The sequence below is a fragment of the Polyodon spathula genome, chromosome 10 (assembly GCF_017654505.1).
Source record: "Polyodon spathula isolate WHYD16114869_AA chromosome 10, ASM1765450v1, whole genome shotgun sequence".
Taxonomy (NCBI): Eukaryota; Metazoa; Chordata; class Actinopteri; order Acipenseriformes; family Polyodontidae; genus Polyodon; species Polyodon spathula.
In genome coordinates, this window is record NC_054543.1 from 36,224,643 (window position 1) to 36,241,781 (window position 17,139).

Here is a 17,139-nt window from a genome sequence, read left to right on the forward strand (position 1 = left end):
TTTTCAGAGCCTATTCTGTACAAGAAAAGCAGTACATGGTTGATATGCAGTAAATTATGCAAAGTCAAGGTCACAAAACATTGCATTTTGTGTTGAGATGGGGTGAAATATAACTTAAATCGTTAAAAAAAATAGTAATATTGTAAACTAAACTAGGTTTCCTTTAGTGTTCATCAAAATTAATCTAAATTAGTGGAACTTGTTTGTGACCAAGACTAGTACTTGACTGTCACAATTGCAGAAATGTATTCATTTGGCAAAATGGAGAACATATGCATCACCCTAGTTGTTCTGGCACATGGTTTTAAAATTATTTTTCTTAACTCCTTTTAGCGTTGATCATCATTCATCATTGATCATCATTGATCCCCACACACAAAGAACCAAAAGATCTTCAAGATTATGTGGCTACCACAAATTGAAATAAAAAAAAAAGATAGATAGATAGTTAAAAGCTCTGTGCTGTAAGCTTTAGAGATGAATGCTGTGTAAATAACACAAATAAGGAATGAGCATTTCTTTTTACCTTTTGTTTGCAAATATTACACCTTAGCAACCTGGCGGGCTTCATGTCCTCCCGTGTGACCTTCATTTGTGTATCTGGGTGTGTTTATGATGGGGCCCATAAATCACTGTCCAGACCAGCCTGAGAGAGCTCAATTATTTATCTTGAATTATTGCACAATTCTTTTCTCACATTTGTGCAACATAAACAAAAAAAAAACCTGACTTTCAGGTACTTAACCACTGGTGTGCAGGAGGCAGCCAGTGTTGAGATTAATGAGAAAGTCCACCTCAAGGTCAGAGTGAAAAGGTAATGAAGTTATTTCCAACAGATGCCTTTTCAGCAGCTCTTTTTAAAGTAAAAGGTTAGACATATTTTGCTGAAGGGAGTGTAGGCGGCTTGGAGTACATCGATTTAGCAAGATGTTTTCACTGAAATTCAGGTTATATCATTTATGCTGTGCTTGTGTTTTCGGCCTTTTGACTTCATCTGGGAATTATTCATTTTAGTTCTGTAGAGTTCTGTTTTAAGCATGCTTTATAACAACCTTTTTGCGCATCTAATCAATTATGTAACTCCATGGTGCTTAAGTTGGTCTCATATTTAAAAAAAAAAAAAAAAAAAAAAACAGATTTTAATACGGATGATTTGTTTTCTACACCGTTTGTAAAGTTAGTTCACACAGTGGAGCACATCTGGTTCTTTATTCCCCCACGTGTTTGCTGAAGAGCTGCTTTGTGAATAATGTTAATCATTAGAGTAAAGAAGCCTAGTCAGGGGGGGAAAAAAACTACCTAATGAGCTGTTTGTGTAGCTTCTATAATCCCTTATAAAGGTTTACCACAGTCAATGTGCACAGTGTTTTTCACGGTTATACAACAGTATGCATTTACCATGGTTTGCTATGTTTATTAATATGCTTTACCATACTCTCTGAGCGTTACAATATTTACCAATGCTTTACCATGCTTTCCTATGCTTTAATACACTTTGCTTCTGCTATTATTATTATTTCTTTCTTTCTTAGCCAACGCTTTTATCCAGGGCGATTTACAGTTGTTACAAAATATCACAATACAAAGGATCGCATTGCAAAATGTCACATTAGACTATTGCATTACATAGTAAACTTTTTAAACAGTATAATACAGTTTTCATACTAAAGTGATAGTTATGTTACCTTTTCATACTCTGTAGTTTATATAATGTTTTTACGGCTTTGCAGTCTGTTGAGCTACTGATAATAAAGGGAAGGCATACAGAGTAATTTGACTTATTGCAGTTTTGGACCTCATGACAGCATTGCATAAGGCATGACCTCAAGTGATATTGTATTATTTCTGAAGAGCTTGCTGGGGTATTCCAGTTGGCTGCATTTCAGTGTAGACTTGTAAAGGTTGAGCAGGTGGTCTTACAGTCATCCCCTATCCCTGAGGTGTTGTAGAACCTGGAGCTGTATGCCTGCAGTGTAATCTTTGCAGTGTTCTTCAGTTGAGCAGGTGATAATGATGTGTTTGGGGGGTCCCAGTGGCTGTATCCTGCAATAATGCACTGAGGCACTGCAGAGCTTTCGAGTACAATCATCAGTGTTATAAAGGTTATTGTGAGTGGGTGTTTTTTTGGGGGGGGTGGGGGTGGGTTTGGTAAAAAACTAAACAGAAGTTCCGGGTGCTGTTGAGTGTTTTAAATATTTTAGATATTCCTCTCCTTGTCATCTTGTATAACATGACCTTACATAAGCTCCACTGCCTACGTTGCTTAGGATACATTTTTTTATTAATTAATCAAAACCTTGCAGTAGAGCTAATCGCTGCATTTAATACCCCCTCATCTATCCCCTGTTAAGGAATAGCTATCTAGTTAGTAATTTGTTCCATTTATTCCATTAATAATACTGTGTACTCATTCTATTAAAGAAGCATAGTCAGGAAAGTGCGTGTGTGTGTATATATGTGCATGTATATGTGTGTGTGTGTGTGTGTGATAATATTATTCTCATTACACAATGGGAAGCAGTTCTAATGTATTATTAGATGAGCATTATTCAAAATGAAACTTAATGCTGCTTAACCTAGTCAGAGTTCACTTACAGAGAGCGAGCTCACTGAGAAAGAAAGAACCGCCCCGTTGAACAACCCTATTGTGATGATTGGAATGAAAGCATTAAAAAAAGAACATGAGCTTACATAACCCATCCGTCCCTACCTCCGCCTGCCTTTCTGAAAACAGCTTCCAATACTTAACTTCTATGTGGCGCATGAACAGTTAAACCTGTTTTGCTGAGATTGAGATAGAAGGTCACTGTGGATTTCACCAGGCTGTAGTGCCCATTTGTCATTTCCATAGGAGCAGACTTGATGAATGGCTAAATGGCAAACCTGTGACAAATCACGTTTGTGGTCGTAATAACAAGCAAGGCCCTGGAAAGGGCGGAACCCATTATATTCACTATCGTTCTGTAATAACATGTGGAACATGGAACAGCTTCTCAAGATACTCTGAAATTAGATTTTCTGTCTAAAAAAAAAAAAAAAAAAAAAAAAAAAAAAATGTGTATTTTAAGAAGCATTGACAGAGTGTACAAGAGTGTGCTCGTTTATTAGAACACTCCATTGCTTCTGTTTTGATTTGTTGTGCATATGAAATCAAACCACCATAACTGAAAATCTTGGGAAATTGTCAGAGTAAGCAAATTAGTGCTTGTCATTTTAATTGACAACAGGTGCAATTCTTTTAGAATAGTAAGTGAAAAGGAACACATAGCCACACATGATAAAATGCATGAGACTTTTTAGAAGTTCTTTAAGATGCTCAATAAAAGCACAAAGTGGTCTAACATTTTTACATATGTGTTTATTGTTTCTATATCACAGATTACTGTCCAAAAATTGAAATTATCACACCAAGGTTTTCATGGAGGTAGGTGTAATAAAGGATGTAAATGGCAAATATTGGTGTTATAATACATTTACACACCACTGTGTTGGTCACTTTGAATAATGTCATGAAAGATGGTACCAAGTAATGGATATTTTTCAAAGTCAACATAGTCTAGACAGCTTCTTTAATCATGCTACTATTGATATGTTAAACCATGCTAGTAAAAACAGGTTAGCAATATAATGTGTTCTGCACCTGTGATACTATTAAAAAAAAAGTCTGGGAATGTAATTCCACAAACATCCCTAAAGCATTTCTTTTGCTCAAGTGTTGCGGGTCTATAGTTTTGTTATGCAATGTCAGTTTTCACAGCTTGCTTGCTTTTTTCTGGGTTCCTCAACATTTTGTCTTTCATGTTTAATTAAAACCAAGTCCAGGATGTACAGGAAACACGCGGAGGGTGGTGTTTCCACAGCAACAGACATCATCATGACTGCTTTTTATGACAGGAGCTAAAGGCTTTCACCTGCTACCCTTTGCATCAAAGTATGTCTGCAGCATTAATCAGATAAACTTTAAAGGTCAAGTCTTCACAAAAAATATAACTGTAACTGAATTGTTTTTGGTGTGAATTTAATCTCTGTTCACAAAACATTAAGCACCAAAAAATGAAGATTGATGATCATGTATACACATTCTGTATACAGTATGAATACAAACATACACCCCTCATTGTGTCCCTTTTATTATTAAGTGGTCTATTAAACTGCAGAACCAGTTATAAGGTGGTGTGACTCCTATTTCTCGTTATGAGATGGAATAGGCTTAACTGACTCCCAGCAACAGCATTAAAAGGACACTGTTAAATGTCATCTCGCTTTTCTGTGGAGTGGCTGTGAAGCAGTCTTGTTTATTTTTCTTATTGAAGCAGTTATCAGATAGATGTTGATTTCAATGCCAGCACTACCAGCAGGTATCATCGCTTCAAAGCACAGTACTCTGTAAGTGCACTGCCTTGCTCTGTGTTCTCCAATATGGGAATTGGCAAACGGCTTTGCAACTCAATAGGGAGCCAATAAATTATCCAGTACGCAGCTTTCAAAATGTTGCTGACATTGCGGGCGGTGCCAGCTTGCACCCCGACAGTGATTTCTTTGCTTCCCCAAAAAATTAGCTGTATTTGAGAGCTGGGGATTTCAAAAAACTAGGAGAGCTCTCAAAATGAATGCAAGTTCTCTGCGGGAGAGTCAAATAAAAAAATAATGCTATTCATTGTGTGTAGTTTGTACTTTTACAGTAATGTCATTGTACTTTTAGGAAATCTAAAAATCCAAACGCCCTTCACACAGGCTTATACAGTACAGATCCTGAGCAATACCCCCTCCCCCCCATTGATGCACTTACAATATTCAGTGATGATGCATGACTCATTCATCCCTTATTATCATCCCACTGAAGTGTGTTCTACGTGTTTTGTCAGTTTTTTTTTTTTCTTGAGCCTTTATGAAAGCGGTGAGGGGGTTCTAAAAGCGATAAAGCAGGGCCAGTCTTTAGTTTATTGGTTAGCTGCTTCCTTAATGACCTGACTCCTCCAGCGTGACTGCTGTAGCCCAGCCCCCTCTGCACTACACTTGGCCTGGCAGCAGCTCTGTGGCTGGAGACTGATTGCAGGCAGTACATGCAGGAGCTATGATTTCCAGTGTGAATAGCAGTTCAGAGAAGAGGAAAGGAGCTTAGAGCCCTGATATATATATATTTTTTTAAATATTCATCTTTTTTGCCTGTAGATGTAACATGGAAGAATACAGAGGATGAGGGTTTATTATTACTGAGGATTGGTAAAAGGTTCGGGTTACTGTGTAGAATAAGCTGCTAATTCCTCATCTCTCACTGTTAAGGGAGAGGGAGTGTGTAACAGTGTCTCTTGAAATTGAAGTAAGAAGCTTTCTCTTCTTTATGAAACAATGCGACAAACAGTGTCCATTTGCCAACGTGTGGGCTAGGTTAATGTACAGCGAATTTAGTATCCAGCAAACCAGTACAAACCAGTGATACTGTACATTCATCTTGCATGTTTTCTGACTAGTTTTAGCTACAGCCATGTCAGTTCTTTAATTGGGGAAATTTGTTCTCGGATATCAAAATGCCATCCAAGGAGTCACGTTCACGCAGGAAAGGGAACAAGTCTCTGGTTCCAAAGCCAAAGCCAGAGGCTCCGCAGCAGGATATACTGGCAGCTGCTCTGGGAATAAAGATGGGACCTCAGAAACCATCTGCAACTCTGTGGCAGCCTCTGAAACTGTTTGCTTATTCACAGCTGACTTCGCTGGTTAGGAGAGCCACGCTGAAAGAGAACGAGCGAACTCCCAAATATGAAAAAGTCCACAATTTCAAGGTAAGCAATGAAAAAAATGAAGCATTATTACTTTGTGATATTAGAGGAATGCTGGAGGTGTCGTTAAAAGGCTTTTATTTATTAATTTTTTTAAATCATTTTAATTCGTTATTAATTTTGTCAAAAGGCACATTGGCATGTATTCATATAGTAAATATAGCTGTGATGGTAGAGCCTGGTTAATTTGAGAATATTGATGGAGAAGCTGGCCATTTGCAGTTAAAGAGCATGTCCTGGTTTGGCTTCTGTCAGCAGTTGTTTGTCATCCTCCCCTATCTTGTAAATGAAGTGATTAGTGGAGGGAACAGTGTTAGTGGGAGATGGGGAAACTGCTGACATTGGCAAAACCACTACATTTATTTATTCATTTCTCTGTGTTACTGTACACTCCAGTTTGTAATATTTTAAGGGCCTTGCTGATAGTCAGTACTGAGTTAACTGCAGTACATTGCTCTTCCAGAAAAGCATAAATAGTTCAAATAATTACTATGATTTCCCAACTACAAATAAAGCTCAGCAAAGATCTGAAGTGCAAGGGGATATATTTTCCATGCTAATTTACTGCATTACTTCGTGCTATGGTGCAGTATGATGCTAAATTGTACATTATTAGTGCCGCTTGTGTCCCATCAAAATAAATCTTATACCTAACCCTAAATGTAACCCTCCATATTTACTATTTATATATTCACTATGTTGTGAGAATACTAAACAGGGTCAATTCATTTGGAGGTGATTTTGCATGTTTTAAATGTCGTTTTGCATAGTATTGTAAATATGTCATGGCACAGCATTATCCACAGCACCAGATATGTATTCATTTCTATGCAAAGAAAAGGAATTAAATACCATTGCCAGAAATTTTCATTCAAACACATTTAATGTATTTGACAAGGTTAGTCGCAACAATAGTGTTTTTAAATTGGGATCTGCTAAGTTTCAAGCCATTCGAAGCCTAAACATTGGTCTGTTTTTCTCTCTCTTTGGACGGCTGTTTTTGATGTTGCTGCGGTTGCAACATTATTGCTTATTTCCATGACAACCCACCCCCACTTGCACGTCACTAAGGACATATTGCCTGCCCCTGCTTGGGTGCCACATTTTTTTTTATTATTTAATAAACACTGCCTACATATTTATTTTCATCTTTTTTAAAATAGAATGATTTTTTGTCAATTCCATATACTTTTCTATGTATGTATGTGCATGCCGTAAAAACAAAGGAGCTCTTTGCCACACAAGGCCTTCCTCCAATGTTATTCTAATAAATGAGTGTTTGCCAATCCTGTTTTGTTGCTTTCCATTTTTTCGTAGGTTCACACGTTTAGGGGGCCTCACTGGTGTGAATACTGTGCCAACTTCATGTGGGGTCTCATTGCTCAGGGAGTGAAATGTGCAGGTACTTGAACTTGCATTTCTTTTATCCTGTGACATTGCTTTGACTTGCTGCTTAGGTCCTTTTAATCCTTTTTGACAGTGGAACATAATACTCCGGAAAGTCTAAGAATTCACTGCAGCTGTTTTTTATTATGATTTTTTTTTTTTTTAGGTTCTTCTAGAAAAAAGCAGCAAAGCTCAAGCGAATCCATGTGAATGGTGAATGTGTTGAGTGTCACTGAGTGCTTTACATCCCCTTTTGATGATTAGAACGAACATTTCAAATAATTGTGTTTTATCTAGTTTATTGAATTTCCCATTGGAAGGAGACCAATAATACCCGTGGCATCCACTGTTATTTTCTGCTAGATGTATAACGCAGATTAAAGGTTAAAGTAAGACACAGTTCTGTAGGTCACATATTTCTACTGTATTTAGACAGTGGGATGAAAAATTAAATTAATTCTAAGCCCCAGAGCCCTAGGACAGTATGGTTATAATCCTGTACAGTATGAACATTTTAAATAATCCTAAATCTCTAGACTACCAGCTGTGCATTTGTATAGGAAGATATATTACTTTTTTTTTTTTAATAACACAACTTTGATTAATAAACTGCTATTTACTGAACATTACATTTTGTTTAGAACTTCTGAATTTAAATCAAAGGTTGCTTCATGTATTTTAATGTGTTAAGGGTTTGTTAAAGAGTCTTGTCATCTACTGTGCTATAATGTCTGCATCCTGCGCCTCTGTACGTTCATCAAGGTCTTGGTGTGAGGATAATTGTGACATGTACCAGCAGTAGTGTTTGCAAGTTATCTCTCATTTCAGTAGGCAGTCATCTTTCCTACTTAACTATTCAAAGCAAACAGAAAATACAGAGAAGGTTATGACTGCAAAGATACCAGTTGGCAAAAACAACAAGCAAGAGGTAGTTAGACAGACTCTAAAAAGGAGAAGAAAGTTCTTAAATAGCACTGTTCCTCTGGAGAGAGCTCATAGTGAGCTGTATTGTGTTGTTCAGCCAACTAAATCTCAGTTTGCCAAATGCGTCTGGCTCGCTACAGGAGCTCACAAAAACTCAAGACCAGCCATGCTGGATGTTTGTGAGCTGCTTGGGAAGTAGAGCCCAAGTCTGATCTATTGATCTGATGAGGCTATTATTATTATTATCATTATTATTATTATTATTATTATTATTATTGATCTGCATCTTCCATTGATGGTGTTGTAGAAATTCTGCTGCTCGAGCCAATACAATATAAAGTTCACCTTGTGTGATACGTGAGTGGTATGTAAACAGGATTTTGATTGTGAAAGAAAATACTAGGTCATATTTTGTTTTGAAAAATGTCTGCCCTAATTAAAATAATAATGAAGTAAAGACTAATTCATTTGCAACCAACCCCTAAAATGCATACTTCAAAATACATCGCTATTAATGAAACCCGACACTCCTTTAAATGACTGGATTTGTGTTTTATCAAATGAGGGTTTATGACTTTCACCTTAATAAATAATACAATAGATCGAAACAGGCAGTGTGTAACTTACCACGAATATTGAGAATGTAGAAAAACCAGTAAGAGTAAAGTTTTACACTAAGTTATTTCTGTTCAATGTTCTTTACATATTAAGAGTGCATTAAAGGAAATGCTCTGTTTTATTTCATCTGCCATGGGGCATACATGTCCTGTAATTAGACCAGCTCATCATCTTGAGAGAAAATAGATTGATGCATGTATTCATAAGTTATTAATGTGACAAACTGTACTATACATATGTTCATTGGCGCTGATAGTGGTAAATCATTCACACATGTATACTGTGTAAGTGTTTTAGAAACCAGTATAAGTAGGGCAATAATTGTACAGTTTCTTTTGATACCTTTTAATTTAAAATATCAATGTTTTATAAATAGATTAGTTGATTATTTTCCAAGCCTAATAACAAAATTATGATAATTGCAATTAATAGCAGAAGTGATCTTTTAGATATTACAGCATGTCTCTGCTTTGTCCATGTAATGCCATATTTTCTCCTCGAAGTCTGCCTGCAGCCTAATTCCATCATACCTATGCAGGAAAACAAGGCTGGCAGACCTGGTTAATGAAGAGAAGGGCTCCAAGCAGTTTGAAAGATTTGCATAAGTGTATGCAAATTCAAAAGCTGAAGCTGCTAAAGCAGCTAGTGCACTCACATGGGTTAATGTGCCTTTTTAATGAAGATTCAGAAATCTTGGAGATCAAGACAAGAAAGTACATTTAAAATAACTGTTGTGTATCTGTTTCTTTTTTATGGTAAATACTAATTGGGTACTAACAGTGTTTGTGGGGGTACAGGTTCTGTTGGTAAATGTCTTAATCTAGTACAGGCACTTACAACTACGGTATTGAGAGCAATTCCACGACACTTTTTATGGAAATGAACCGCTGAAGACCTGGATTAAGGTGCAGTTGCTTTGATTTAAGTATTTTAGGGTTGGGTTGAAAACAATTACTGGATTGGAATGGCCATTGCTTTGCACCTCTCATCCACCACGAAGTTAAGAGCATTTTTGGAAGCAATACAACACACCATAGTGATTCTGACCGGAACATAAAGACTGGTTTTAAGTAAGAGAGTCAATACAATTATTTCATCAAGTACTAGAATGATTGTCATCTCCCAAAGTAATTGCATTTCTGCATCAGTGAAAATAAGTAACGCATTTCAAACCCCTTCAGGGAATGGGGAAAAAAATGTTAATCAAGCTTGAAGATTCACGTTTCAGTAATGTGAAAACAACATAGCATAATATAACAAAGAAACGAGTTCTCTGTTGTACTGGATACATGATTTACACCACAGTTAAACTGTTTTTATGCTTGTTCTAATGATTTTTCATCAACAACTTTGAGCAGCTGCTTAGCACAACTATTTGTATTCAAGAGATGTATTTTGACATGACATTCTTCAATATCCTAGCCTAGTATGCATTAATTTGAGGAAGCACAAGTTTTTACACTGATTTATAATTTCAGAAAATTGCTTCGTACGGGGATTTCTCTCAGTGCAGTATCCATTTTTAAAAGCCTAAACTGGTTTCAACCTAATTTCTTTTATATCATAAATAATTCAGCGATTCTGAGTAGAGCTCATAAAAAGTCAAATACAGCTCTTCAGTATTATATATATATATATTTATATACTGTATTCACTGCTAGAATGTGCCTTCATAGGTACATAAGGACCTTTTTATTTTATTGTGTTACATGCGCTCATGTTTTGCTACTTTTTACGTAAGCTCTGTATTTTAATTTTTTTTTTTTTTTTACATTTTTGACCACTTTTTTTAAACTTTTAAATTGCATTGCCTGCTCAAGATGGCTTCCCATGTACCCCCATGGATCTCTCAACTACGTTTCCCATCATCCTCCTGCTCACTGGTAAATCCCTCATTACATATGTAAACAGTTGTAGCAACACATGGGAACATGCAACACAATAAAATAAAAAGGTCCTTATGTACCCTTTTAGCCATTGTTACTAACAGGTTAAACTAAATTAATAGATTAGCTCATCTTTCTTAGTTGACGAACCAATAGGGATGCACCAGATGTTTTTGCCAAGGAGAATAGGCATATGCCGGTTATTTTAACCCTTTTTTAGCTGTGTGTGGACATTTATTTTAAAAGGTTGGTCCTCACTTTGAACTGTATTTGGTTCTGTATGATACAGGAATACCTAATTTCCCCTAATCTTTTTTTCTTCAGACTGTGGTTTAAATGTTCACAAACAATGTTCCAAGGTGGTTCCAAATGACTGCAAGCCAGACCTGAAGCATGTTAAAAAGGTCTACAGCTGTGACCTTACCACACTGGTAAAAGCCCACAACACAAAGCGGCCAATGGTGGTAGACATGTGCATACGAGAAATCGAGTCTAGAGGTAAGAACCATCGGGAATTCCAGATCCTCATCCATGGAGCTTACTGTATCTATATCCATGAGACAAGGGGGCCAGAGGACTAAGATGTTCAATTGATTTGCATAAGATTGTTATTTAGCTGTATTCTGTAATTTAGTATTTTTTCTCCCTTTTAAAATGTTTGCTTAGTTTTTATATGTGTTATCATTTAGTAATTTATTTTTCTTTTTAAAATGGCTATACATTCGAAATATTGGAACGTTCAGCTTTAACCCTAAACAAGCATTTCTGCCTTTTTACAGCAGTCCCAGTGAGATTGGTTTGAGAAAGCGTGTCTCAGTGCGGTTAATTATCCTGACACGATAGGGAATAAGTCATTATGCTCAGAGCCATTTCTGTTCACTGTACTAATCCTTGAAGATGAGGTCACCTGTACTGTAATTAATGCAAATGTATTTGTCTTAACAAGGGCAATGATAGCAAGTCTCTCAACACTGTGGCTGCATTCACCAGCTGGCCCATTTAGATATTTACAGACAACCACCACCAGAAAGCACAACTCTAGCACAACTTCTATAACAGGTCACCGTTTTTATGTGTATAATAAAATCTCTTTCCCCACTAACAGAAGTATACGTTTTTATTATTTTTTGAAGAGGCTTTTTAAGGTTTGCACTCATTTTATTTTAATTAGTAGTTTTCCATTTAAAACCCACGTTAAAGAGTTGAGATTAACCTTTAATATCCTGCGTTCTTTGTCGCACAACACTTCAACCAGTTTTAGACAGTGTGAAACAAAACAGGACATTTCCAGACGAGTTCTATAAGAACACACAGTAGTAAGCTCTCATCCTTAGCTGGTTTGTAGATCTGGTCCCCTTTTTAGGGTTATTATTGGTATATTTCTTCACCTTTTTCATCTTTTATAGGTCTGAAGTCAGAAGGGCTGTATAGAGTATCAGGGTTCAGTGACTTAATAGAAGACGTCAAGTTGGCATTTGACAGAGGTATGTTTTCATTGAACCTTTCAGCCCAATAATAAACCAACTTAACCATAGCCATGTGTGCTGCTTTACATTACAGTGCAGAAGTAGAATGTAACTTAATAGGGTAATTGAATTACAACACATTGGCATTTTAATAGTTTTATATTCAACTGCATACCAAGCTGTGAAACATTATAGTGCAAGCACCCATAAGTAAACTGACTTCAAAGGGGAATGCAGGCATGCCTTTGCAGACATTAAAACATTATTTTCAAATACACAAACTTAAATAAAGGGTAATAGTTTTATAAATGTCCATCGGAAATGTAGGGAAATAGGCTGCATTATATATGCTTGACAGTAATTACATTTGTACAAGTGAAGATTTATAGAAAAGCAAGACCTGATATATCTAGATTTATAGTTTATTGGTGATAACTCCAGTCCTATCCCTAATGCACACAAGCAGTCTGCATAAACATGATTTAAACTGGGGTAAATGAAGCAGTCTTTGCTTTTTGATATTACTGGAAAAGTGGGTACATGATGTAGAAACTAGTGATTACTACCCTCCAGAAAGGGAAGATTAAGAAGCAGATAGGAATCTGGAGTTAATGACATATTAAGACCAAGTACTGTGTCAGCTGTGCACTCAGCATGATATTTGAGTAGATACAGACTCCTCTAAACCAAAATATGTTTATTATTATATTGACTGTCTGCCTGTGATGCTTGCTGAGAGAATAGCCATTCGTTGACCTGCAGCAGAACTAGGCCAGACATTCTGTCTTATAAAGCTCTTCATTACTTAGACTGGACAGAATAACTGACAGCTTCCAGCATTCAGAGGCAGGCATGACTGGGCGCTGAAGATGCTTGTGCAATGGGATTTATCTTGCCTCTTACAGCTGCCTGGTATTGGTTTGCCCTCTGAAACCATGTTTAAATAGAAATGCCACTGTGCTGTGTGTGTGCAGTGAATTTAATCAAGGGGCCTCTTTCTGTGTGCTATATATTTTAAATGGAACTCCTTCCCTACAGATGGCGAAAAGGCAGATATTTCTGTGAATGTTTATGAAGATATCAATATTATCACTGGTGCACTTAAACTGTACTTCAGGGATTTGCCCATTCCCGTGATCACATATGATGCCTATCCGAGATTTATTGAAGCTGCAAGTGAGTAAATAATGAAATAAAGATGTCTTTTTATAGTTAGGCGTAAATCAAATGCAGGTAAAAAATTAATAACACATTGTTGTGTTTATGTGAAATTGGCAGTTTTTTAAACTGAAAAAATACTGTATGTATACAGATGCAAAAATATTTGTATCTGTAAAAATTAACCAGGGACATTTTAAACTGCAGCTTTGAGTGCCTCTATGAAAAAAAAAAAATCATAATTTTTCAAGGGTGACTTTAAATGCTTTCTTTCTTTACGTTTTATGTAATTATATATTTTAATATTTATGAAGTAAGGGACCCCAGTGCTCCACACTGTATTTACTGTGCTGTGTATTTTACATTGCCATAGGGACCATGGCACACTTACCACTCATGCATGACTGCTTAACTGATCAGATTATTATTGCAGAGCTCACAGACCCCGACGAGCAGCTCGAGGCCCTTCACGAAGCACTGAAGCTTTTGCCACCTGCACACTGTGAAACACTGAGGTATCTCATGGGGCACTTGAAGAGGTAAATGCCATGAACTGGAGATACATACGTGTTGCCTCCAATTAATAGTTCAAATTACTTACATTTCAAGGGCTTGTAAATGAAAATACTTTGGAAATTAGATGAGCATCTCCACTAGTGTTAGCAAGCAAGCTTGAATTGGATTGGGAATCTCTTTCCAGCGAAGCTAGAATAGGGGTGTCAAAGGCAGCTCTGCAGTAGTGGACCTTTAGACTTTTCAAATGGAAGGGAATATATTAGAAATTAAAAGTTTGACTGCAATCCAACGGGAGCAGTGCAGATATAGTACTGAAGCTAGTAGAAAGAAAAGTTACACAGTCATTTATTTGTAGCAACCACTTAATACATACTGTAGGACAGATTAATAGTTACAGTACTACCATATAAAGGCATTGTGTCCTAAATTATACTATTTTATATCTAGTGTGGATGGTTTCCATATTAGCCCATATCCGATGACTGTGCATTAGTTCCGCTTGCTAACCATCCTGTGCTCCTGTTCCAGGGTGACTCTCAACGAGAAGGACAGTCTCATGAACGCTGAGAACCTGGGGATTGTGTTTGGTCCCACCCTGATGCGAGCACCGGACCTGGATGCAATGGCGTCTCTCAATGACATTCGCTATCAGAGACAGGTGGTAGAGTCCCTGATAAACCATGAGGACATTTTGTTTTAAAAAAAAAAGTGTATTGAACTCGGTGGATGAAGGAAATAGTTTTTTGTTTTTTTTTGTTAAATTCAGCTTTGATGCTGAATTGTTACAATTTTGTTTTTGTTTTTTTTTGTACAGAGACTTGAAAGGGAAGGACAGTTTTTATTATTGTAATTTCACACTCCAATCAACATGTATAAAAGAGTCCTTTTTCCTCTGCCCTATTACTGGGTGTGGGTTATGTATTTAAAGCTACCCTGTTGCATGACTGACTCCCCATTTTTGTCGGGGGTTGTTTTACAGAAATGGACCAAACTTGGCGTAGTTTCTTTATTTTGTATAGGTGTAATTCAGCTTGTGTTTAGGTATGTGAAATTGTAAAGGTTGTGACTTTGCTTTTCTATTGTCCTGTGAATGTAATTCATATTGCAATATGGGCAGATTTTGTGAAACACCATATCTGGATGTTACATAGATACTGTATGAAGTTCTTTTACCCTGTGTTGGATTTGTTTTTCATATTTTCTTTTGGGTCAAAGCCTCTTTCTAACAGAAGCAAAGTAATCTGTGTACTCTCAATGTTAACTGAAGTAACCCTGCCTCCAACAGCTGTTGCACTGCATGTGCAAAATTTTATTTTTGTTTAGTTGTAAGATTTTTGTATTTGGTTTGCGCATGGACACACACACACACATATATATAATTTATTAATTGTTTGCTTTCAAGAATCATGTGTTGTGTGGAACTTTAGGATGTACGTCATATACAAGCTTCCAAGTATGTTAATTAACCAGGCTGTTAAATGCATAATTTAACAGAGGCAATATAAATAGCTTGAATTACTGTACATGTCATCATGTGCCAGACATCACCCACAGCGCAGAACACATGGCAAAATTCTAAAGCTAAAAACAACTATTTATGTTTGATAAGTTTCAGTACAATTTAGTTTATATAGTGTATAATTAAAACGTTGTGTGCATCTCTTATCACAAGACATTTTTTTCCACCGCATGAGCAGCTAGGACCTTAACTGCAAGATATTACATCTCCTCTACAATAAGAGACAACGCACAGACAACATATTAGCTTATACAATACAATCCCATATATTGACATCGTAACACATGCACTGTATTTATGTATTAAACCACACATAAGCCTACATCCTTTTACCAGCCTTGTCATTGTATTCAGAGAGTACTTCTTTATAAATTACTTATTTTTAAATAACAATACTCACATGTATATGCTTTCTAACATTGCTGTTAATTAAGATTGTTTTGAGGGGAAATAAACCTGTTCCACAGACTCTTTGCAGCATGTAATTCTTATTAGATATTTGTCCAACACATTGATTCCTATTGTAGGAATTATTAAAGAGGAGTTTTAAAAAAATGAAAACAAATAGAGTAGTGGTCCACCACCATACACAAATAGCTCTTTATTTGCATAAAAATGAAAGTGCTTTCTAATGTATTTGGTAAGCACTGTGTTTGCTTGTCCTGGAGGTAATCTGGAGTCTTGAAATGAGTCCTATTCCCTTCGATGCAGAGGGGATGAGGTTTTTTGACAGCGCACCAAACAGAACTACATGCAATCAGATCAAGCTGAGCCAGTCAAGAACCATGTACACACTGAAGTCTCCCAGAGACAGGCTGCCAGTATTTTTTAAGCTGTTGTAAATCCTATTAGCATATTAAAATTGTTTTTATTTACCGTTGACGATTTTGGAAACGCCAGCTTTTAGGTCGATTTAATGAAAGCAATCAGCACAGCAGGAGATGACCTTTTCATTTCTGGCAGCTTGTGTTTAATTTCACACTGCTGCTCTGCAAATAGTTTAGCTCTTTTGATGTGTCTGTTAACAGTAATGAAATATGACATTGTTTTGTATATGTTTTATTTAAATACTGAACCTTGACTGACTGACTTTCATATAATTAATATGGTGTAATATTTTACTGGTACCATTGGTTATTTCCACTGTATGTCACTTGTGGTAATAAACACTGTGTTCTACAAACCCTTATTTCTTTATGAAATTAGCCTAAATGAGTTCCTCTAAGCACAGTCGAATACACTTTCAGGATACACAGCGGTGTTTCTGTTTTACACTGCAAGGTGTTCTTCGGTGTTCTAGGCAATCCTCCCTGTGCTTGTGATAGTTTCAAACCTGACAGCAAGAGAAATTTAGACCATTTTTGTTTAGATAATGCGGGATAATAAAATTTCTTTAAACACAAGGATGATTGAAATTGCCCCCCCCCCCCCGAAATAGAATTCCTTGGACCCTTCTGATATGCATCTGTAACATGATTAATTCATTCCTCCTATCAGTCATTTAATCTAGAAGCACCACGACGGTCATTTTAGCGGTTTTTGTTTTTAAAATGTAATTTTCTCTAGTCGTGTAACACAAATCGGGCTGCGTGTTCATGTACCTTTCTGTCCATATGTATTCAATATTATCACAAAGCATTAAACGTGGGAGTGCAGAAATAAAGGAGATATAATGCATTATACCTAAAAGCCCCGGGAGCAGTCACATTGACGGCCACACAGAAAACAATTGTACTGTGATTATATAGAACCGTATTCTACTTTATTATTTTTATTTACCAGTCTGCATCGTGTTTAGCTATAATTAGATTATTCTCTACTCTCTGCCTGAGTGAATGACTGACAGTATATTGTTTTTCAATCAGTCTTTTGAAAGGCTGGTGCCAGCT

General features: G+C 36.5%; 1 protein-coding gene across 3 annotated transcripts in view; it reads left to right on the forward strand.

Moving 5' to 3' along the window:
* chn1 (chimerin 1) overlaps positions 1-14,489 on the forward strand; it is a 46,707-nt gene extending 32,218 nt beyond the window's left edge. For all 3 annotated transcript variants that reach the window (XM_041261819.1, XM_041261817.1, XM_041261818.1), the window contains 7 exons: positions 5,703-5,780; positions 7,095-7,179; positions 10,916-11,089; positions 11,998-12,075; positions 13,096-13,233; positions 13,649-13,754; positions 14,260-14,489. In XM_041261819.1, the coding sequence (XP_041117753.1) occupies positions 5,703-5,780; positions 7,095-7,179; positions 10,916-11,089; positions 11,998-12,075; positions 13,096-13,233; positions 13,649-13,754; positions 14,260-14,431 (831 nt within the window). In that variant the 3' untranslated portion in view covers positions 14,432-14,489. The remainder of the gene's footprint in view (positions 1-5,702; positions 5,781-7,094; positions 7,180-10,915; positions 11,090-11,997; positions 12,076-13,095; positions 13,234-13,648; positions 13,755-14,259) is intronic.
* The last annotated feature ends 2,650 nt before the right edge of the window (positions 14,490-17,139 follow it).